Below are 24,864 nucleotides of genomic sequence, written 5' to 3'. Positions count from 1 at the left end.
ATCTCTCTCCCTCATCCGGGATTTAATATCCTCCGTGAGCCAGGGTGCTGGCAGGTTCCTGGGTTGCATGACTCGGAAGGGAGCGTGCTTGTCGTAGCAAGTCAAAAGAAGATTGTTGAAGGTATCAACTTTTGCGTCAACACTTGCTGCAGAGTATAGCCCAGACCAGTTCAGAGACGCGAGTTCGTCGAGAAAATCCTCTGGATTAAAAGCACGGAAATCCCGAACTCGGATGGTACGCTTAGGGATCCGCTCTATCCTGACATCGTAAGTGATAGCGATGAGATCGTGAGCGGATAGAAAGCAGGCCTCGCGCTGTTCGTAATCAACAAGTTTATTAGCCTCGTCTATAAGGCACAGGTCGAGCAGGGTAGAGGCAGTACGGGTATGATGCGTAGTGGTGTAAGGCACAAGAAAAAAGTTAGATGCGCTTACAAATGATCAAATATGTTCCGAATCAAAGGTCGAGGAGCAAAGATCCGCATTAAAATCCCCGAAAATAATGGAGTGTTTGTAATTAACCGACAAATCAGTGAAGACGTCAAAGAAGTCCGAAAATCCGCAGTGTGGAGGTCTGTAAACAACGGCTAATAGTATTTTGGAACAGTTCTTGACGGAAATCTCAAGGATTAGATGTTCAGGACCATCACAGTTGTCGTTCCCAGATTGGCGCAAGGTCGAGGCCTGAAAAGAGTTCGACACGTATACTGCCACCCCCCCGCCATTTCTACCGACACGGTCGCATCTCAAGAGATGATATCCATAAAGAGAGACCATATGGTCAGGTACCTGCGGTTATAGCCAGGATTCAGATAATATGATATCCCGAACCAACGAAAAAGGATCAAAATTCGTCCAAATGAGCAAGTAGCGACTGGCAGTTCACATGACAGAGGCGTAAGCGATTTACAATATTATTGTCCATAATTAATACTGCTCATCCTGTCCGCAACTCTTCTGCGCAGAATCGGGCAATTCCTGTCGTCCAGAGCCGAATGCTCTCGTCCAGCTTGAGGCAGCCATCTCATGCAGTTTCCACACATGGGAGTAGCACTTCTATTTGTGCAATCCTTTGTTTCGTGACGACCAGTACAGTGTCCGCAGATAGCCTCGAAACGACAGTCCTTCGCGAAGTGCCTTCGCGAAGAGAGAGAGAGAGAGAGAGAGAGAGAGAGAGAGAGAGAGAGAGAGAAAGAGAGAGAGAGAGAGAGAGAGAGAGAGAGAGAGAGAGAGAGAGAGAGAGAGAGAGAGAGAGAGAGAGAGAGAGAGAGAGAGAGAGAGAGAGAGAGAGAGAGAGAGAGAGAGAGAGAGAGAGAGAGAGGGAGAGAGGGAGGGGGGAGAGAGGGGGAGGGGGAGTGGGGAGGGGGAGTGGGGAGGGGGAGAGGGGAGAGGGGGAGAGGGAGAGAGAGAGACTATTTGCGTGTCTTATTACATATGTCCTCCGAGGCGAAGCCCGTGTAACCAGCTAGTATATACATATATGTATATATATACTAGCTTGATACACTCGTGCTTCGCATACGGTATGCAAAGGATTCTATAATTCACCTCCGAATTTAGATTGTCCCTTTAGGGGTTGATTAGGGCCAAATCTTGCATTATGTTTTTAAGCATTTGTATGGGTAACCTTTGTAAGCAAAAACCAAATCGATATCTCATCGGGCCTAAGAGATATTGAGGAATCCGTGAAAACACGTTTTACCTCTTTTCACCCCGTTAGGGGTCTAATTTCTAAAAATCCCTTTTTAGTGGGTGCTTACATCATGAAAAGAATATACTCCCCGAATTTCATGTTTCTAGGTTTAAGGGTTTGGGCTGGGCGTTGATGAGTCAGTCAGAACATTCGATTATATATATATATGTATATAGATAGCTATCCTATGGAATAGGACATCTAAATATATAAATATTTGGATGCGTCAGGCACATTTAGTAGATACTGAATCTGTTATCGCGGAAGTCAATTTCCTCTTTAGCAGTTACTGCCGGTCGTCCGGCAGGCTGAATAGTATAAAACTGACACAACACAAAATGTTTCGTCATAAAATATTTAATTCTCTTATTATGTTATCTCATAAGTTGACTTGTCGTGATTGAAGTGCAAGCTATTATCTTCAAATAACGAGAAATTTGTTATCGCGAATTTACTAAAAGGAAGTCGAGTTCCTTTCTACCAGTTATTGCATGTCATCCAGCAGACTGAATAGTGTAATACGAACACGATACAAAATGTTTTGCAAAAATTTAATTCTCTTATTATTTCTTATCATTTAAATTGACTTGTCGTGACTGAAGTGCAAGCTGTTGTCTTCAAATAAAGGAGAGTGATTTGCTCACGCGGATTTTATTTAAATGTGTAGTGCATTACACGATGGGCAAGACTGTTGTATAATTAGATCCAACACGGCACAAATTTTGTTAAAGTGACACGATATAAAATAACGTAATTAATTAGATATATAATATTTCTTTTGTTATGTTGTTTGATCTATTTCCAATCTGATAATCGTTAACCTTACGAACAATATATTTTCGTTGACAATGAAAAAAACATCGATGGATACGCTAATTATTTTCGCGTTCTTTATCGTCGCGAGTCAGATGTTACATATTTTTGGAAAAGTAACCGTATTGCGTGGACGGTCATATAGGGAGAGACCCAGAAATGTAAAATTGATATGCCTCTCAGAGGATGATGGCGGAGCTCTTGTGTGGAACTATAATTTATTCTATTATATTTTTTTTCCAAAATCAAATAATTATGGTAAGTCTTATTTATGAAGATCGAAATAAGCATTACTACATCTTGCAAACCAAAATATTGTTGCGCCCGTGCTGGGACACCCGTTTGTGGGCTGAATTTGGCTCCGGAGAAGCTTCAAGCCGGAGCACGTCCCTTGACAACAGGACTCTTTGATTTATTGATTTATTGATTTAATGGAACAGCTGACGGATTTTGTCTTGAGCTGCTGGACCGTGCGGACGTGTGTCCACGCTCTTCTGTATCGCGACGTTAATAAACATTGTGATAGTTCTCTTTTATAACCGCAGTGTCTCTTTATTTCCGCGAACGTCGGGAATGCGAGCGCGTGAATGTGAAGTGTGTGAACGAGCGACGCGGCGAGCGCAACAATATAATTAAAAGTAAAAATTATTTTTTTAATTTTTACATGAGTAGGGGAGACCGGGGCCTAACCGTCAGTTTTTTTTCGGTGCCGATTTTTAACAAGAAAATAAATAATTTTAGTTAAATGTGATATACCACTGTAAAGAGTGAACCTTTAGCTACAAAATTTATATAGGAAATTTTTATCTACGTCGCTTTGTTTAAGGTCGTTCTCCGGCTCCAGTCGTGCTCAACTTGTATTCGTGCTTAAAAAGATGTTTATATACAAAATATTACATATAAGTCATATAATAAACATCTAAAAAATAAGAAGTTAACTTCACGCGTGAGAACTCATGCGGCGTTGCTAAGTAACTGACGCCTCTCCTCTTCTGTCACTTTGAACCGAGCGAAAAATTCATCAAATCGCGTACTTTACACAAGTATTTCTCGAAAACGAGTACCGCAAGGGTATTGACACTTAATTGCATATTATTTCTATTTTTATGGAGCATCCTATACTAATTTTTCAAAAACATTTAGAGACAACTTTTTTCACAATTCATTATAATGTCTCTTTTACAATAGCTCGGAATAGGAATTACATGTTAAAAGTTGAAACTTTGAAACTCAGTATCTCGATTTTTAATACCGCAAGAGGTATTGAAATTTATACCATCGCATAAAGCACACCTAAATTAACGTATATTCACAGTTTCCAAAAAATCTAGAGAAAATCGATTTTCCGGAGAACGTCCTTAACCGGTATAGAGCAAAAACGACAACGGTGGAAAAATTGAAATATAAAAAGGGCCGGGGTTTAACCGTCACACTGCATTTTCAATACATATACGTACATCTAATCCTGAAAAATAATAGGATACATCTTAATAATTGTTTTTTAAGAGAAAAATATAAAAATTTATTTAAAATTTTTATGCGAAACGTTATTAAAAAATAGTTACGAGGGTTCCTCTTTCCACAGAAGTCACTCGCCCGACTTGTTTCACTCCTCGACGTCCGATGACTCTATTCGGTGTCTGAACGGTTGTAATTCCCGTCTCATCCATATTATATATGCAGTGAGCCTGGAAATGCCCGGAAATGCCTTGGAAATGCACCCGGACTGGTTACTGACGGATTAACCTCAAACACAAGTTTCAGGTTTGATCGCCCACGAAATATTAGACATCAACGATAATGAAAAAAGTACACTGAATTCGTGTTCAGCATGCATTACTCTTTATAATCACGTACCTCGAGATTTGGAGAGCAAATATTATTGCAGATATTACAAAATTTCCACGCGCAGAAAATGTAACTTTCACCTTCCGAAAACACGTTTGCCCTCGTAAAAATCATAACACGGCAGGTAACCTGCCGAAACTCCGTTGGTCACATGGGTACCATAAGCAGCGTTTACAATGTTAATAGCGAGTTCGCACAATATACAGGTTCCGAGATATTTGATTTGACGGTTCAACCCCGGCGAAGGTTAGGCCCCAGTCTCCCCTACTAAAATTCTGATTAAAATTTATAATTCTTATCAAATTTAATATATTCTAAATAAACTTATTCACAAAGCATTCAACTATTTTACACCTACCTACAATGTATTATAAACGCGCGCATTATTTCAGAGTTCCGCGATTTAAATAAAAGCAACAATGAGATAGATTGCAAAATGAACGCAAACGAAGGTTGCCTGGAGTCATGGACTAAAAACAACTGGAGTCTTACAAATTCTTTTAAAACATCTATGGGTCTGGTATTTGATCAACGATGGGAAGGTAGAAGCTTCGAAGTTTGATAAAAGATTGTGATATATTTAGAATGCATTATAATATTATAAACAATATGTATGTTTAAGATACCTTCAAATAACGCGCACTTACAATTTTCAGAATTTGAACAGTATGAAAATTTTCAAGATACCTATGATTATGTAGATTTTGATTTTAATACCGACATAAAGCTCTCATTTTCGGTTCGTCTATCTCATGGTGTGCATATATTAATTTGCAACGGCAAAAATTATGACAGAGATCCTTGCTATTGGATTATAATAGGAGGTTGGGGAAACACAAAGTCCGTCATACGAAAATGCGTGAAAGGAGTGCCAATACCTGGAAAAAATTCCAAAGAAGGTTCAGATTGCAATAAAGCACTAGACAGCATCCAGGTAAATAGATATACATTGTCATTTTTCTATTTAGCCATCGTTTTCTTCATACTAAAATTCATAGTAAAAACGTGAATGATTAATTAACTAAAACTTTCGATATTAAAATTAATGAGTAACAAGAAAAAGTGGACTTTGAGAGTCAAACGTAGTTAGTTGTATATAAGTTTATGCTATGTAACATTTAATTAAATAATTTAATACAAATTATAAATCGTACGTTTCGGCTCTAAGCTTTAAGCCATGTTCAGCGACAAAGTGCGTGATATAAATAAATTAAATAATCTTAAGTTTACCGACAAACATAAGATGAGTGTTTAAAAATTAAATGTATAAAGATAGTGTAATATTCAAAAGAAGGTAACAGAAAAATTCTGCAAATATTTATAGTCTACAAAATGGTTTAGACTAGAATGAGAATTGGAATTAACCGCCAAAGAGACGTGAAATCCACTTACTAAATCGAGTCCAAAGAACGTGAGATTGACAACAAAAACTAAGATAATTTAAATATTCACCTTATGCTAAACCGGCAAAAATTGACGCAAGATACTTATGTCGAATTTTAAATAACTTTATAATTAATGCAGCACACACCATTGTCTGATATTGAATGGAGATCGTTCATTATTACATGGAACTCTGTGATGAGAAAAATAATTGTTTATGATACTGATAAGATTATTATGACTTATACAGACGAGGAAAGGAATAGCTTACGCTCACATAATAATTATTACATGTTTATTAGAAGCCCCACAGCAATGTTGTATCGATTTCATATATGTAAGTACTGATTTTCAATAAATTTGTGTAAAAATTATTTTAAACTCAACATCGTGTAATTATATACAAACATGTTTTTCAGATGACTTTCTGCATACGACTGTCGAGAATGCAGTCTTGACAAGTCCCACCTTCCAATTGAACAATACAATGACATGCGTACAATTGTTAGTTGGTCTCTGCATCGAATGCGATGCACATATAGTGTTGCGTGATTATACTAACGATAAAGTATTAGTAATGGTAACAGCAAAAGGCTCATCAAGAACCAGGGTTCACGATTTACCAACGTGGCAATCTGTGAAAATCTCGAAAAATATTTCAGCGCCCAATTACAGTAGTTATAATAAGATTACAATTCAATTGATCCCTAAACTCAATGAGCATAGCTTTAAATCCGTTGTGGGCGATAGCGAACGTTCGTCAATGTCCCCAAAATGGTGCGAATCTCGTTATTTTTTTATTTTTTATTACATTTGGACTGTTATTAATACTATAAATTATATTATCAATTACATACTTCGCACGGTTGTTAAATAATTGTAAAAGTCTTCCAACGAGTTATGTTTTTGTATATATAATTTGTTTTATTATTTTTTAGAGGCTTTAAGAAAGGGTGCTATAATTACTAATCAAGATTCTCGGGACTATTATCACTATTTTTGGCCGAATGTGACATGTCAAAAAATATTTTACAATGAACACACTGTTGTGCATCCTTTATTGCCCGTCAAATCAAATATAAACCTGGGTATGTATTGACAATTATTATGTTGCGTAACTGAAATAAGTAATGTCGCAGTTTTACTGATTACATCTTTAACATGACAAGCTAAAGATATTATTTTAAAATATATATATAATTTTTTTAAGATGACGTAAATTGTCCTCAAGGAAAGATTGGACCGCAATGTTTGTCTTCATGTAATTATGATCTAAATAGTAACTCGGATTGTGAAGGAACCGAAATTTGTTACGAAAATGGTTGTACGTGTGCTCCGGGTTTCTTAGGAGATACATGTTCTACATGTAAATAATTCCTAATACCGCTAGTATTATATTTCTATTTTTATGTACAAAATATTCGAACATTTAATATTCGAGCTTTCAGCTTGTGAGTCGAATAGATATGGTCATGGCTGCAAAAAGACATGCGGCTTTTGTCTTAATAATAAAGAACAATGTAACAAAGTAACTGGAATGTGTACTAATGGTTGCGACAATGCTACAGGAATTTACATACCACCTTTATGTCAAACAAGTAACAATCTCTTATGATACATAACATGGTTTTAATTATACTTATCAAACGAATATCTCTAATGGTTAGAGACCAGTGTAAAAATATATTAACCATTTTACAGGCGTAGACAAGCCTAATGTACCTTATACGATCTTTACAAACGTGACGACCATTTTGGCCACTGTTCCTATAACATGGAAAGACGAATATGGCAAAATATCGATTTTATATTCTATTGTCATTCAAGTAACAATTTAATATTATTTTTCTAATGTTTTTTAAATTAATAAAAATTATTATTTAAATTGCTAGTAATTAAATAAATTTTGCATTCAAGACAAATATTATCTGGACGTCGCTAAATGTTTAATAATAAAAGGAAACAAAGAGATCAATTTTATGATATGTTTTTACAGGGACAAGTCAAATATAATCAGCAATCGTGGAACAAACTATTTCGAAATATGACGCAATTGACAACTTATTTTGAGAATTTGGAACATGGTACTACTTTATCGTATCGGTATCAGCTTAAATATTGCTGGTGTGCAAATACATAGTGATTGGCAAGTAGCAGAAACTAAGTGCAATCGTGAGTCGATATTTACTTAGTTTTAGTTTATACAATAATTAAATTATTTACCATTTGATAACACAGGCACACAAAATAAAAAAAGTGGTCTGTTCTTTTGACCAGACCCACCTATCTTTATGTATTTTGACGCGCTGAATCCGAAACTGAAGTCCGTTTAGCCCAAACACCCTCAAAATTTTGAGTAAATCGCAAAAAATAGCTAAAAATGGCGAAAAATCACGTTAACGAGTGCGAGAAAATTCGGAAAAATTTTTTCTGACCTGGATCAAGTGTGTTTCTTTTGTATTTTGACGCGCTGAATCCGAATCTGAAGTCCGTTTAGCCCAAACACCCTCAAAATTTCGAGTAAATCGCAAAAAATAGCTAAAAATGGCGAAAAATCACGTTAACGAGTGCGAGAAAATTCGGAAAAATTTTTTCTGACCTGGAACAAGTGTTTTTTTTGTATTTTGACGCGCTGAATCCGAATCTGAAGTCCGTTTAGCCCAAACACCCTCAAAATTTCGAGTAAATCGCAAAAAATAGCTAAAAATTGCGAAAAATCACGTTAACGAGTGCGAGAAAATTCGGAAAAATTTATTCTGACCTGGATCAAGTGTGTTTCTTTTGTATTTTAATGCGCTGATTCCGAATCTGAAGTCTGTTGAGCTCCATTACTAAAAAAATTTGGCAAAATCACAAATTAAAAAAAAATGAAAATCGTGAATAGTAAAAAATCCAGAAAAAAAATGTCATGGATATGAATTACTTCAGAACAAATTGTACAAAATCAGGTTTACTTTGATGTTCTTCTTATACTGTTTTTTTTTTGTAGCGAACTCTTTTCTCTTCGAATGACCTATGCAGTGGGTTTCTCTTTCTCTTCTTCCCATTCTGATTCGTTTCTCTCTTTAGTGTCCAACAGTAATCTGCCATCATGTTGATATCCCATCTTCCTTGGTATCGAAATTCCATTTCACGTATATCTTGATAGAATCGTTCTCCTTGTTCTTCACTGTAGTCTCCAAGGTTTTCAGGAAAGTAGTTAAGATGAGAATGTAGGAAGTGCAATTTGAGATTCATCAAGCAACCTAACTTTTTAAAATTTTTCAACAACTCTTCAACCAAAATCTGGTAATCCTCACTCCTCTCATTTCCTAAAAAGTTCTGAGATACATTCCTGAAACTTTGCCACGCTGCTTTTTCAGTGTCATTCATCTGTGTAATGAAATTTTCGTCTCTAAAAAGAGTTCGAATTTGAGGACCATCAAAGATACCCTCTTTCAATTTCGCATCACTTATCGCGGGAAACTTCTTTCCTAAGTATTGAAAACAGTCACTATCTTTATTCAAAGCTTTGACAAACTGCTTCATGAGACCAAGCTTGATATGAAGAGGTGGTAGCAGAATTTTCGAAGGATCAATCAATGGTCTGCGTCTAATGTTCCTTGATCCTGGATGAAACTCCGTTCTCTTTGGCCATTCTTTCTGAATATAGTGATTTATCCTGTCCCTACTATCCCATAAACATAAGAAGCAGGGATTTTTTGTGAAACCTGATTGTTGGCCTAGGATCATAGTTAAAATTTTCAGATCACCGCAAACTTTCCATTGATGTTCCAAATACTTTATTTTCTCCAATACTATCTGCAAATTCTCGTAAGTCTCTTTGAGCTTCGTTGAGTGACCTATTGGAATAGATGCATATGTATTCCCGTTATGAGAGGAGTGAGGATTACCAGATTTTGGTTGAAGAGTTGTTGAAAAATTTTAAAAAGTTAGGTTGCTTGATGAATCTCAAATTGCACTTCCTACATTCTCATCTTAACTACTTTCCTGAAAACCTTGGAGACTACAGTGAAGAACAAGGAGAACGATTCTATCAAGATATACGTGAAATGGAATTTCGATACCAAGGAAGATGGGATATCAACATGATGGCAGATTACTGTTGGACACTAAAGAGAGAAACGAATCAGAATGGGAAGAAGAGAAAGAGAAACCCACTGCATAGGTCATTCGAAGAGAAAAGAGTTCGCTACAAAAAAAAAACAGTATAAGAAGAACATCAAAGTAAACCTGATTTTGTACAATTTGTTCTGAAGTAATTCATATCCATGACATTTTTTTTCTGGATTTTTTACTATTCACGATTTTCATTTTTTTTTAATTTGTGATTTTGCCAAATTTTTTTAGTAATGGAGCTCAACAGACTTCAGATTCGGAATCAGCGCATTAAAATACAAAAGAAACACACTTGATCCAGGTCAGAATAAATTTTTCCGAATTTTCTCGCACTCGTTAACGTGATTTTTCGCAATTTTTAGCTATTTTTTGCGATTTACTCGAAATTTTGAGGGTGTTTGGGCTAAACGGACTTCAGATTCGGATTCAGCGCGTCAAAATACAAAAAAAACACTTGTTCCAGGTCAGAAAAAATTTTTCCGAATTTTCTCGCACTCGTTAACGTGATTTTTCGCCATTTTTAGCTATTTTTTGCGATTTACTCGAAATTTTGAGGGTGTTTGGGCTAAACGGACTTCAGATTCGGATTCAGCGCGTCAAAATACATAAAGATAGGTGGGTCTGGTCAAAAGAACAGACCACTTTTTTTATTTTGTGTGCCTGTGTAATTAATTTATTATTAGAGAATTGAGGTTCTGTCTTGAAAATCCACACGTGAAGGAAATGGGCTAATTAGTTAATGAATTAAATAAATGAATAAAAAAATTCACGCACTTTCAACAACGAATGGCTCTTAATTAACCCGTTTCCTTCACGTGTAATTTATTAATATTCTAATGACACAGTCATAATTTATTATCAGTAATTTCATCATTTTTAATACGACATAAATTGGAATTATTAATCAAGATTATTATTTTAGCAAATTTAATTTTATATACATAGTATAATACAAGACGACTAAATTCACTGAACTTCATATCTTACTGTGCTATGAAAGTTTGTCACATTTCTATTCATTATTGTTAAACTCGTATAATAAAATATTTTAATTTTTTATCTAATTTTAGCGATAATATAATATTTGCTCTGTAATAATTCTTTGCATAATGATACAGCGGCTGAGAACTTTGACGTAATGCCCGAAGAAAACAGCATAATAATTGATTGGCTAATCAATCCAAATGTATGTAAACGTTTTATGTTAAAGGTTTAAGTTTAGACTTCTTTTAATTTTTACATATATAATTGCATTTATAATATGACGAATAAAGAGAGAGAAAGTACTTCAAAATAAATAAAATTTATCTATGTTTTTTTTTCTTATTTTAGCAATTATATTCATGTCCGGCAAATTGGTATTTTTTAGTAGTTCGCAATATAGATACGAGTGAGAAAATAGTTTCTATATCAGCTACGTCTTTCCCATATAAATTGCAAAATTTGACACCGTACACTTTCTATGATGTGACAATACTATTTTATAATAATCACAAGTTATTATCCAAGGAAATTCGTACGCTTGAAGGTGGTAAGTTTGATTATATGTCAAAAATATATAAATAGACGTTTATTTTTCATATAGATGCAGCGAGGCACATATATACATGGATTATAAACATTTTTTATAAATATTCACAGTTCCATCTAAAGTGCTAGATCTTCGAGGTGTGTTATTGACTAATACACAACTCACTCTAATTTGGAGGCCTCCAAATAAACCGAACGGAGAAATAGTACGATATGAAATAATTTTGAAGGTAATAAAGTTATATGTAGAGGAAAAGTCCCCTATTGTGAGATACTACATCTATTTTGTATGATTATCGGAAGACTATGGGCAGAATTGAAAAATGTAGTAGGTCATTTTGAAGGGAATTTAATAAGTTTTAAGATGCTGAAATGTAAAATCTAAATATTAATTTTTCTGAAAATTAGAAAAATGTAAAAAATGAGCTTTATGCAAAATCGAAAAAGTGTGCTCCTAATATGAGATACCCCGAGAAATCGCTAATAAAGTGCTAATAAAGTGTAAAATACATCGGTATTGCAATTAGAAAACTTTATTTAATGTTTCTGAAATACAAATGTAATGGAAAAGCTTATTTGCACAATAATCGCAAACCCACATACTCAATATTTCCAGCGCAGTCAGTGTGCGCCCAGCATGAGCATGCGATCACCATCAGCACACTCTTATAATTTTGTATGAACCTTCCCTTAACTTTAACATAGTATTTTCCCTCTTTTTATTACTGTACAATAACCTTCATACTCTATCAACGATCATCACTCGAGCATAGGCTATCTCATATTAGGAGTACCCTGAATATCTCATATTACGGACCCCACGCCTTGCGGTTTGGCGATCATTAAATCTATCCTCTACAATTAAGCAACTCAACATATCCTGTATTTTCCTATTAATACGACCTTACTCTATCGCTGCATACAGAACTCATTGTCAAATATTTATTTATTATATAATAAACAAGGTTCAAAGTCTCACCTTCGTGGTACTTGACAACATCCAAATTCACAATTTCGATATTCGTAACGAGTGCATGCAATCGAACAATGGATTTTCTACTAAATAGGTTTTACCCCAAGGGCAATAAGTTCATGGTGGAATCAACAGATAGAACCTATTAGTTTAGCAGAAACCCCGCTATCGCATATTAGGAGCTTACCTTATAATAGGGGTATACCATAAAAATTAATTAATTTTCAAAATTAATTAAATTTATTGAATCTTATACTTCAATCTGGTTTATCCCACGTCTGATAGAATCCTACAATACTCGAAATATTAATCGCGCGGCATCGTCATATAGATCGCACGTACATTACACATTTAATTTTAACTATTTTAATTATAATATTAGATATTTCAACTTTACGTACTTTGACTTAATATGCAGATGCTTTGTATTAATTCCAGGTTGTAGAATACTACGATTGCAAGGATTTAAAATTACCTACGCCGGATAATCACGTTATAAAAAAATCTACAACAGAGCCGACGATCACAATTCCAGATTTACATCCATACACATATTATAGTGCGCGGGTCATAGTTCATAACGCACGACATTTCAGCGCAATCGCAGAGACAACCTTTAATACAACACAACCTGGTATATATGTACACATTACGTTATTTATTAGAATTGTCGTCAATGTTACAGATAGAACGCCAGTTAATTCGTATAATTAATTGTTTATTAATCTCTAATAATACTTTTAGTATAATATACTGATATCTAACTTACACATATAAAAGTATCACACAAAAAATAAGAATCAACGGTTTTACAGAGATACCATCAGAAGTATTTAGTCAGTTGAGAGTACAAGGTTGGAACTTGTCATGGCGTCCGCCCGAAGATTGCACTACGATTTCAGGACCATTGACAGCCAGCATAGAAATACACGGTATTAGCGACGCTGTTAAATATTTCAATGTGACCAAACAGACTGAACACTATAATCTCAACTTGGATCAATTATATCCAAAATTAAACGGTGTTGAACGATATGTGGCAACAATTTATGTAATAAGAGATTACAAAAGCAAAGAGAATGCCTCCGCTTATGAAACATACGAGTTTGAAACTCCGCCGACAGGTAAAGCATGATGTTATTAATAATTATTGTTTTAATAGTTTTTGATAATTTATAATTTTTTTCTATGATTACAATGAATCGAAATAACAGCTCCGCCCATAGTAACCAACGTGGAGGTTATCGAGATTGATACTCGTCAAACGCTTGCTACGATCCACCTAAGATGGCAAAGTCCACGTCCACCTCACAATGGAAAATTGCGTGATTATATTGTCGAGTTGTGTAACAAATATAGCGGTCATTGCTCAGTTATTGAAGTTCAAATCAATGAAACTTGTGACTTGTGGGATGATTATATATGCAAAGTTGTTCAAAAATCCGCCACATTTTCTGAAACAATTAAGGTAAAATAATGTTAAGTTCTGTGTCATTGTCGATACTTCTAGTAAACGTCATTAATATATTTATAATGACGTTGGTGTAATGGACAAGAGAAATTATGTATATAAAAGAATATAAATATTACACAATACAAAATATGTACTACAGGTTTTAGCGCACAATATGAACGTTATTCAACCAGGCCTTCCAGTTTTCGTAACTGACGATATGCTTCGTAATACAAGTAAATATTTTAATAAATAATTTAAAAAAAAACTTATAGAAAATTGCTACATTATAAATTTTCTTGAACTCGAAACTTATAGTTACATAATCTAGCTATAACAAATTATGTTTGGCGTATCGCCATGTATATAGTTGTAGCTGTACATAACTAGATTAGTAGTTAGATTAGTCGTACTTGTTCTTTTCGTTACTCTCGCGCGAATCGTCTCGCCTCCGGGGGACTGACACCCCCCCGCTCAAATTATATTTTTTAATATTTTATTATTTACTGCTTCTCCTTTTCTTTCGCTGCGACTAACATATCTTTGCCTTGAGCACCTTGTGCTATGACCGACAAAAAATGCTAATAATAAATCTCCTCTATTCTCTTATAGCTATTTAATCTGTATTATGTGCAATAAACAATTATTTAGTGGCTTCTTAGCTCAAAATATAAACTTAATTTAATTATTGTTTTGATATATATATTTTAGCGCCGGACGCACCTGGGAATTATACTTTTACAGTCAACAATAACAGAGTAATTGATCTAAAATGGTTTCATCCCTGGAAGACAGGTGGTCATCTGAGGTCCTTTCGTATACGGATACAAGAAATCTTTTCAAACCTGAGAAGGCAAATTTCCCTATTGCCTATTAATGAAACACTCGAATACCCGGTGACACAATACATGCGTAACTATACCAAACGATTGTATTTATTCCCGTCAGCGCAATACGTCGTTTATATCCAAGCTGTGACAATTGCGAATAAGTCTAGCAGCACAAAGTTTGTAAAAATCGATACGCCTTCAACCGCAGTCTTTGACGGCGTTCTAGACGTCATAGTAAACAAATCCGATTCCACGATATTATTAAATATACCGTCTGTCTTAAACGACACTCAGGATGACAGCATGATGCACATCATTGTAAAAGGTCCTTATCTCTGCGAGCAATATTTGGAAGTACCTGAGAATCTGCGAAAGCGAGCAGGCCTGAAGATGGGCGAAATCGCTTGGCAAGCTGCTGAAGTTTCGGTACATATACAAATTATTTGTAAATTCTGTGCGTGAATATTTTACGCGTAAATAAAATGATCAAATAATAATTGAATAAGTTTACCTGCGAAAACACTGTGCTAGCTATGAAATTGTTTCACATATAATTAAAATAAGATTAATATATTAGGTACATAAATCACTACTGCAGTATTAGCAACAAACTTCATACATACCTTTGGAATCAAATATCTTGTTTTCAATTGTGGCAGATCAAAGAATTTGCTGGCGAACGATTCAGAATCGGCGACAATAGAATTAACGGCAATGCGAGGAATTGCTCATTAAAACATGAAGGGTTTTATGAAATAATGATTATCGTAACCGAACGGAATTCGTCTACCGAGCCGATCATGCTTGCAAAATCGTTTCGCATCGGTGAGAATCCGCCGAAGCATCACGAAGCATGGGTCATACCCATTATATTATTCTTCATTGTGGCAGGCGCAGCTTTTTACTTGTACCAAAGGTGGTGTTTTTTTTAATTTTTTAGAAAATAGAGTAATATTGATCTATTTATTAATATTTGTCGTGTAAACACTTTAACTAAAACTATGTGCTGATACACACAAATAAAATTTCAATGGATTACATTGCAGATTAATTTTATGTCTGCTGTAATCTGACGTTAAATTTCTATTTTACAGGAAAAGGCAGAAATTGTCTGTCCAGTGGATGCAAGATGAGATGGTTCTATCACAGAACATTGAAAACTACAAACAAGAGACGAAGTCCGTAATATCGAATTCAAGGCAAGATCTGTCAACACTTTCTGACAGACAATCTCTATCGCGGGCAACTCCGGAAGTCCAGCTGATCGCCATCGCGAGCAACGATGAGGAGGAGCAGGAGGAAATGATATCGCTAGGTGAAAATGCTAGGCAAAGAATTATTTGAGTTAAATAACGTAATTTACTTAAGTCTATGTCAAGTTCTGATAATTTGAATTTTTTATTTCAGAATCATTAAAGCCAGTCATTGACATTGTGTAAACTTTGCACGTTTAATCTCACATACGGACACCAATGTTAACAGCTTATGTGTTGTCTGCAGTTTAATATTTTCAATATAAATTAAAAATTTAAACATCACTTTTTGTTTTAAATAATTATTATAATCGATATTGTAATAATCGTATAGGCGAAAAGTTAGAAAACAATTTTAATGTAATCAAACTTTTACAATAAACCTTTACAGCTAAAGCTTTATCTTTTAGCTTGACAATATGGGCAAAACGTGTACCTTAATCTAAATGTTTGATTACTACAGGATTGTATAATTAGAAACAAAGCTATCTGACTTATCTATTAGCAAGATTCAAACATCATCACAATATAAATATTTATGTTCAGTAAAGGTCTGTAGACCTTTTCCAAACAGTTTCACCGAACGCTTTTCTTGGTAGTCGACATGTCATATTTAGTGATATATGCTTTAGTGATAAGCTAATATAATGTCGTCGCGGAAAGTTAGTCCGATATGGGAGCATTTTGAAAAATTAAACGCTACTAAAATAAAATGCAAGATTTGCGGTGACATTAATGCGTATAATTTTAACAATGCGAAAAAAACACTTAATTATACATCATAAAATATATGATGAAAAAGATCTCTTAAAATGGAAAAACGACACCTACTTACTTTGGCGACATCTCAAGAGAAGAAGAGTAGGGTTGTGTGGGGTGATGTGCAACATGAGGTGATGTGCAACGTTTCCGATTCCTGGTCTGCATGTCGACATTTGACAGAACCGCATACTGCCATCTGTTTGTGTTGACAGTACCTTGTTTTTTTAGATAAATAACTCGCGAGATAGCACGCACCCTGGTTTGCTGTACGAAAAGCGAGTTAAATTTCTCGAGCTGAATGTAATTTTTGCTTTTCACATTCATAGTGATTTCGTGAATTGGTTTTAGTCATCTTATAGGTAAATATTTTTATATTGTTAGTTTTTCAAGTACTTTTGATAATCCAAAGCGATTTTGTGATTTTCTTACATTGTGTTGGTGTCACGCCAATCCGCGCAAAATAGCGTGTTTGGGGTGATGTGCAACATGATGTGAAATGTGTCGACATGCAAGGTCGCAACTATTTTACTTGTGACAACTGCGATTCAGATGATGAAAAATAAAGTTTTTTGCGTTTTTCCTTTCATTATATTAATTTTTAAGCGATAAATAAATAAGAAATCAAATAAAAAATGATTTTTTTTTTCAGGTCGATTACAACACAGTGAAATTTTTTGTTCACCAGATTTCGATTAATTTGTATTTAAGAAGCCCAAATTTAACATTTAAGTCGATTGATGTCGATATTCATGCATTTTTTACCTTAATTTTACCTGTGTTGCACATCACCCCAAGAAAATTTGAAAATGCTAAAACAGACGTTTTTGAAAACTCGAAAAATTTTTAGGAAAAATTTAAAATTTTGAAAATCTAATCACGCAGAATTTTAGTATTTTCCTTCCTCTACATTATACAGCCATGATATATTCAAGAATTTGATTTTTGGATATGTTTTCCGAGCAACGAGTGAAAGTGTTGCACATCACCCCACATAACCCTATACTGCACGTTGCAAAATTTGTGGCCGATCACTTAAGAATGCATTCAGAAGAGCTATAAACCGACATATGAATTTGTGTCATAAAGAACAAGTAGCTGCAATACGAGGGGAAATTACTGGTACCTGGTTATTGCAGCATTACACATTCGAAAACTCTGTTGCATACTGCAAATTGCAATGTTACAGTTACAAAGTTAAAATATTTGAAGGAATAGATGTCTTAAAATCTCACTTGAAGAAACGTCATAATATAGATAAATATTCAGGATGTGAAGAAAAAACTGGAGATAATAACGCGGATCGAATGTTGCAACAATCTGTAGATGAAGAAAATTATGCCGGACCAAGTTCTCATCAAGATAATACACATGGGCAATCACTTAAAAATCAACAGGGGTAAATATCTCAGATATTAGTCTTTATCGTATCAGTTTAATATTTAACATTAGTTTTTGACAAATATTATAATTATTTGAGTTAGACAATATTATTTGAACGAGGTTATTTCAAGTATTATTAATTAAAAAATATGCTGTAATTTATTTTTTTTCTGATTATTAAATGTATTCAGTGATTGATAGATATTCTCTTACGCAGATAACCGCGCAAGTACTAAAGATTTAAATAGTAATAATTGTGTCTAAACAATCCATTTTAAGAAATGTGAATAATAAGAGTCACGATTCTATGGTCAAATAACATATATAACAACAATCTTGTAATTCTAATTACATTAGTAGTTTTCCGATTTTTTAATCGTTCTTTACGTATGTGAACAACAAGGATCTAGAACGCCTTATCAAATCTGGAGGCCGTTTTAAATGTAACACCAACAATAGCAACAGTCTTGTCATGGATAATAGAATATATCAGTAAACAGGCCCATTTGACGAGTAATTAGTCGCTTTACGTTATTGCATACCGTAAAACGATCTTACGAATTAGACATTAATTATTTTATAAATATGTGATTTACTCCTTGTTTTAATCATTACATACTAGTTAATCTAACATCGCCAAGTATCTGACGATAAGTTTTTTTATATCGATGTAAATTTATTCACGTATTTTATGTAACGTCTTATGAATATCAAAATTATTCAAAATAATTATTTTCGTTTAGTCAAATTCTAGCGTTCAAATTATTTGGATAATTCGAGTTCTAGTATTCTAAATCCAGATTGTATTTATAATTCTAATTAACACATAATGTTCATTACATGTAGAATTATTATAAAATATTTAAAATAATCTCTATTAAAATATTAAATATCCCTTATGAAAAAGTACACTCAACTTGAGAGTTAACACTCAAATTTGGGCGTAAGTTTAGTGTTTGTCATCAAAGTTAAGTGTCAACACTTAAATTTAGGTGTAGATTGAATGTTGACCATTAAGGTTTAGGTAAATTGTGGGTTTAATCCTCAATGATGAGTGTTTATTGGGAGTTTATTCTCAATGATAAGTGTAGGTTGGGCATTAAGCCTCAATGTTTAGTGTAGGTTGGAGATTGATCCTCATCGTTGGATGTTGGTTTGGTGTTAACAGAGTGTTAACCTTTAATGTTCTATGTCGATTTAATCAGTGTCGCCATGATCCCTTTATCGTTGGGATGGCTAGAGCCATCTGTTAGAAAAAGTACTGAAAGTGACGTTCGACGTTTGACGACGACGTTTCTTAATATTATATGTAAATTTTCATCACAATTCGGACTTTAAATCGCAAATATCTCTGTTCGTAAAGTACGTAGAGAAAAAATCAAAACACTTATTATATAAATTTGGTTCAAGCTATCCATTAAGCTTAGTTAGAGCCTGACCCGTTCACTGGTTATCGAGATCTTAATATCTCGGGTACTCGCAACTCGTCGCGTCGCGTAAAGGCTAATCTACAATGTGTTCTTTGCTTCTTGTTTTCTGCTCTTAACCTCTTTGCGACTATTTCGTATTTCGCAATTCCGTCGCGTAACGTGATGTTTCTTGTCTCTTCTAAAGTTCGTCAATTTTTATCTTGGGCGATAGAGAACAAAAAACATCGCGTTACGCGACGGAATTGTGAAATACGAGATAGTCGCAAAGAGGTTAAGAGCAGAAAACAAGAAGCAAAAAGAACACATTGTAGATCAGGCTTTAAAGATCCACGGTGCGGTCTCGCTTCGCGTATACTTGGCGCGAGACACTACCGTGTCTCTTGATCCAGACAATCCAAAAGACGGCAAAGGTAAAAACAATTTTGAACGTTTGGTGTATCCAATAAAATCTAAAATTAGAGATTTTTTTATCTATAAAAATTAACTTAAACTAACAAAATTAATCAAAAATTAAAAAAAGATCTATTACCTCCTATACTTGATACGACTGATTTCTAAAGTACTGTTATCTTCATTAAGAAGATAAAGGCGTAGTCCCATATAATGATCAATGAAATATTTTGTCCAGTCAAATCCAACCATGCTGAATTGAAATAATTGCTGATCTTCCTCACTCAGATGACTCCACATCGCTTGAACATTGTCAGTGGAAAAACTCCATTCATTATTGCAAAACGGTTGGAGCGCGTTGGAAAATTTGTCGACCTTCTTACACAACTTCCACATTCTGAAATGCATATAAAACTATTATAATTTTTCATATTATAGATGACATTTTATTTGGTTTCGATACAAACTATGAGATATGTATATACTTCAAGTAAAAGAAACAACATTTAAATTTACGTGATACCTTGGGCTACGATTTATACAGATGTTTACAGCATCTATAAATAAAGCCGGAAGGAAATGACCGAGCCAAACACAAATTCTATATGGTATTTTATGTTGAAAGTTAACCAATAAGGGTAAATATATGGCATTATGCAAGGGGTACATCCTATTTGCGTCGTAAAGTGCATGAATGTATTCATTCAAAGTAGGTCCATCGACTGGTGACACGAAATTATAAATTAATATATCCTTGTCTCTCCTACAAGATAAATCCATTTAAACATAATTATGTTGTACATTATACTTCTTTACGTATCAGAGTCATTTATGATCATATGCGCTAATGTTTATATGTGTCTGTGATTACGGTAGTACCTAATTGTAAGTGCCTATTTGTAATTAGTAAAATATATTTAAGTTTTGTAAGTAGTAAAATTTGTAAGTAGTAAAAGTAATTGTAAGTAGTGAAATATATTTAAATGCACATATTCGTATACGAGTGTGTTTCATGCTTTTTAAAATAGTCTCTTCCCCACAAACTATAGTATTTTGGGATAAATTTATTATAGAACTAATTCTTCTGCTTTTTCAATCTGTTAACTTTCATATTTAATTGTTATATCTTCATGATGTTAGTTTGTTACAAGCATTAAGAAATTATATATATATATATATATATATGTATTATAAGTTATTAAAAATCATGTCTAAAAAATAATCTAAACAACGAGGTTGAATCATTATTATGTCATTATCTGATGACAATGTTCAAAATAGTAGAAATAAAATTTTATGTAAATTAGCTACGGAGATGTTGGTTAAATATCAGATCATACCTGAATTGATTACAGACATCCCACGCACTAACGATTAAAGCATTTACCGTGAAGTCGACGGGCACTATATTTGCCTTGAAATCGGGATTATAACGATGAAATCTTGTGATACCAAGTAGCGAAGTCACCGTGACACCTTGTGGCCCATACATATTTTCTATCCACCCGACAAGTGGCTCATTGGCGCTAGACATAACTGAACAAAATCTTAATTATTCCACGTTATGTAGATTCGCAAGAATCAAACCTATTGTAAGCTAAACGCGACATACATACGCATACACACACACACACACACACACACACACACAGACACACATCCGCGACGGTTTATTATTATTTTACAATTATAGAATTTTATAGCACCTAATTATGCAAAGCAGTTGAAAATAATTACATATCAATGTTATTTAATAAATTCTTTAGTAAAAAAAACTGCTAGTTTTTATAATTATTCTATTACCTACTGCAGGTCGAAATATTCCTACTGGCAAATCTCCGCTTTCGACTCTGAGAAGTCCTTCCGCAATCGCTTTCGTGAATGTATATGTATATATTCGGCCATTGTGAAATGATTCTAGCCAAACGGTAGAATATCTTTCTTTATTAATATATTTAATTATTATGTTATATTGAGCATCAAAGAATTACCTAGATATTTTTTCCTCGATTATGTTTTCGTGTAAGTTCCGTGTGAACATGATAAGGTCTTTGTGGTTAATGGGATACGAGTAAAATCGCTCTTCGATATGTTTCACATGGCAGTTCGCATAAGCTGTTGACACGTGAATAAGTAACTGCAAGGTAAAAATTAAGCGTAATTTATGTTTCTCTTTTAAAATTAGTAAAAATTGCAAAATATAAATAATTTTTGCCAATTATTTATTACTAGAACACATATTAGATATAGAAATTACTTTTAAATTTAGCATGTGCTTTGCGAATTTTAAGATGGTAGCGGTAGCATTAACGTTTATTATCGTAGAAGTTTTGATGTTTTCGATGAACCGTACATTTGCTGCTATGTGAAAAATTATGGATACCTATAATAAATAATAAATATACATGCTTTAAGTAGGAAAGATATTTAGAAAAAAGTACACAATTTATTTTCTAATTGCATCGATAATTATAATTATATATATATGTAAAATGTAATGCTTTAATAGATATGCAATACATTTTTATTGTATTAGAATATAGTAGTATAGATAATAGAAAATGATATGGATAATCTGAATTAATTACCTGATTTATCAGTATGTTCTTGTCATTTTCTGATAATCCGAAGTCTTCTATATCGAGATCGCCTATGATAGGTACGATTTTTCTACGGAAATTGGGTACTTCCTTTTTTACTCGGTCAAAAAGCTATATGAATTACGGATTTGAATAACGATTATTACAAATATACATCATGTTTCGATATTGTTTTCGAGATACTCACAGGTTTCTCAAACATTTAATCTAATCGGCTTTTGGGACATTTGTCTTTTTTCGGACGTATTAGCAGATATATCGGGGCAACTTCGTAACAGTTTTTCAGTTAAGACTTTTCCAATAAAACCAGTACTGCCTATAAGACAAAATGACAAAGTGATATACATATGTATGTACGTGTATGTATGTACATATGTAGAGTGTCACGTTGCTACACGCGTGACGAAATATTAGGAAAAATGCTTTATAAATAACAATGGCTATGCACGAATGTCGCTCATATATACACTGAGGGAAAAATATTGTAGAATCAACAAAACAATTTTGTTGATTTTTCAATTTATTGATCCAATTATTTATTTTATTGAATTAAGTACACGTCTATTATTTAAACAAAATAAAATAATTGAATTCTGAAAATGATATCATACAAAATCATTTTTTTTAAGTTAATGATCAATTTTGTTAACTCAATAAAATAATTTTGTTGAACCAAGAACATTAACGTTTTTAAAAATAGTAAATTTATTCAAAGAAATATTTAGTTAATGTTATATTATGTATAATTGATAGTATAAAATATTTAATTAAAAAGAACAAATCAATATAGTCAACAAAAAATAGTCAAAAGAACAAAATATTTTGTACAAATATTTTGTTAAGCCAATAAAATCATCTGCTTGGCAACATACAATCTTCCGGTTTTATTAAATCAACAAAATTTTTTTTGAAAAAAATAATTATTTCTCTCAGTGTAGCCGATGTTATTTACTTAACGTTTTTCCCCGTAAGTGCTCGCCACGCGCCTAACAACGTGAATGTTGTGCTGCAGCTTCTCGTCGAATCGCACGGTCGTATCCTGATTTGCGTATTTTTATTAATTAATTTCTCATTAATTATTGAGAAACTTACAAAACGTAAAAAACTTTTCGATTCAGTTTTACCCGCTCTACCTGCCCACGAACACTGGTCCACATATTACATGACACTCTGTATATGTACTATAATAACACAAAATGTTTTTTGAAAATACTCTTTAGAAATTCAAGAAACATCCAAAATGAATATAATTAAAATTTTGTGGACATTTTAATTTAATCCTAGGATATCTTTTATTCTGAGGAAAAACAAATAATAGCCAAATACTATGCTTCAAAGACATTTTAAGAATAATAAATACCTGTTAAAAATATCGACTGTCCGGCGTAAAAGTTTTGTATCGGTGTTCTGTGTGCTTCAATTTCCATGTTTTTCACTGTTTATATTGTTTATAATATGTGAAGTTAATATAGAGATTAAGAAATAAATACCACTAAATTTCCTAATTTTCTAGATCGAATGTCTGTTTGACTTGATGTTGCTTCGAAGACTGACGGTTGTAAGAGGAAGCTTGTCCTATCTTGTACACGTTATGGTCAAAGCCCGAAACGATATTCCTAGGATTAACTGGTCAATCCTGTGGATGTCTAAGCGTCTAAGCGTCTAAGCGTCTAAGCGTCTAAGCGTCTAGAAATAGACTGGGAGTTAGATTAGTTTTTTTTTTCATGCGAAGGAGGGGTTCCGCCGCAGGCGGAGGCTTTTCTCCGTCTATTTGTGTACTGTCTATACACACATATCAGCAAATTACTACAAAACTTTGACCAAGACGCTTGACCGTTCGGCGTTCGGCAGAATTGATTAGTCAATCCTAGGATTGCCCGCGTTTCAAGTTTTGACCATACATGTATATCCTACTCGTACTAGCGCCTGTAATTGTTTGAAAACTGATGCTTTCCTTCGATTTTTAGACCTGAGTAAGTGCAATACTGTTGTTATAACATTTTATTAGAATAATTGATATTATTTTTATTGTATATTGGTTGTAATTATTCATATTTTTAATTTAAATTATAAGATAATATTTGTCAAACTATCTATAATTATCCTTGAATCGATTGTATTATACTATTATTTTATTTATGTATTTTACAGACAAAGAAAATATGTGGAAAAAATTACAAATAAAACACAAAGTGAAAAAATATCAGCAGAAACATAAAAATACGAAATTAGTTCGACATACCAAAAATGTATAAAGCAGTAATCAAGACAAAGAGGATGCGTATATTGATGAACATCATTTAAATGGAAATTAATAAATAAATATGTAAAAGTGTATATTAAGACGTTCGCATAATTATAAACAAATTGAGAGAACAGGGCTAACGAATAAAGCTTGATTTTAGTG

The 24,864-nt window shown here is 33.6% G+C and overlaps 2 protein-coding genes across 4 annotated transcripts; one reads left to right on the top strand and one right to left on the bottom strand.

Moving 5' to 3' along the window:
• The first annotated feature begins 2,015 nt into the window (after positions 1–2,015).
• On the top strand, positions 2,016–16,295 carry LOC139783031 (uncharacterized). Its single transcript, XM_071722155.1, is given in 23 exon segments — positions 2,016–2,764; positions 4,747–4,896; positions 5,011–5,288; positions 5,879–6,074; positions 6,157–6,464; positions 6,466–6,514; positions 6,676–6,825; positions 6,948–7,103; positions 7,186–7,335; positions 7,439–7,563; positions 7,734–7,829; positions 7,831–7,909; positions 10,975–11,042; positions 11,189–11,387; positions 11,498–11,616; positions 12,798–12,993; positions 13,175–13,483; positions 13,574–13,827; positions 13,973–14,048; positions 14,524–15,068; positions 15,302–15,558; positions 15,737–15,957; positions 16,050–16,295. Coding segments are annotated over 23 exon segments (4,236 nt in total). The 5' UTR covers positions 2,016–2,541; the 3' UTR covers positions 16,082–16,295.
• Positions 16,296–19,066: 2,771 nt separating this feature from the next.
• On the bottom strand, positions 19,067–24,161 carry LOC139783032 (fatty acyl-CoA reductase wat-like). 3 transcript variants are annotated; one of them, XM_071722156.1, is made up of 10 exons: positions 23,818–24,161; positions 22,645–22,773; positions 22,446–22,568; positions 22,115–22,240; positions 21,849–21,994; positions 21,665–21,774; positions 21,198–21,393; positions 20,381–20,620; positions 19,997–20,254; positions 19,067–19,916 (listed from the first exon to the last, which is right to left on the bottom strand). In XM_071722156.1, exons 2-10 carry the CDS (start codon positions 22,657–22,659, stop codon positions 19,787–19,789), a joined length of 1,344 nt encoding a protein of 447 aa, XP_071578257.1. In that variant the 5' UTR covers positions 22,660–22,773; positions 23,818–24,161; the 3' UTR covers positions 19,067–19,786. The 3 variants fall into 3 exon arrangements, with proteins under 3 accessions (XP_071578257.1, XP_071578258.1, XP_071578259.1); XM_071722157.1 differs by having other exon boundaries at positions 23,948–24,161; XM_071722158.1 differs by lacking the exon at positions 22,115–22,240.
• Positions 24,162–24,864: the final 703 nt, after the last annotated feature.

The sequence above is a fragment of the Temnothorax nylanderi genome, unplaced genomic scaffold (genome assembly GCF_030848795.1).
Source record: "Temnothorax nylanderi isolate EJ_2023f unplaced genomic scaffold, tnyl_v1.0 TNYL_tig0463_pilon, whole genome shotgun sequence".
Classification (NCBI taxonomy): Eukaryota; Metazoa; Arthropoda; class Insecta; order Hymenoptera; family Formicidae; genus Temnothorax; species Temnothorax nylanderi.
This window is presented reverse-complemented; position numbering and strand designations above follow the sequence as displayed.

Coding starts and splice junctions, on each gene's coding strand:
- LOC139783032 (XM_071722156.1), bottom strand. Junction 21,995..22,114: donor AGCACATGCTAAATTTAAAA/GTAATTTCTATA, acceptor TTTACCTTGCAG/TTACTTATTCACGTGTCAAC. Junction 19,917..19,996: donor AGTCGTATCAAGTATAGGAG/GTAATAGATCTT, acceptor CTCTAATTTTAG/ATTTTATTGGATACACCAAA.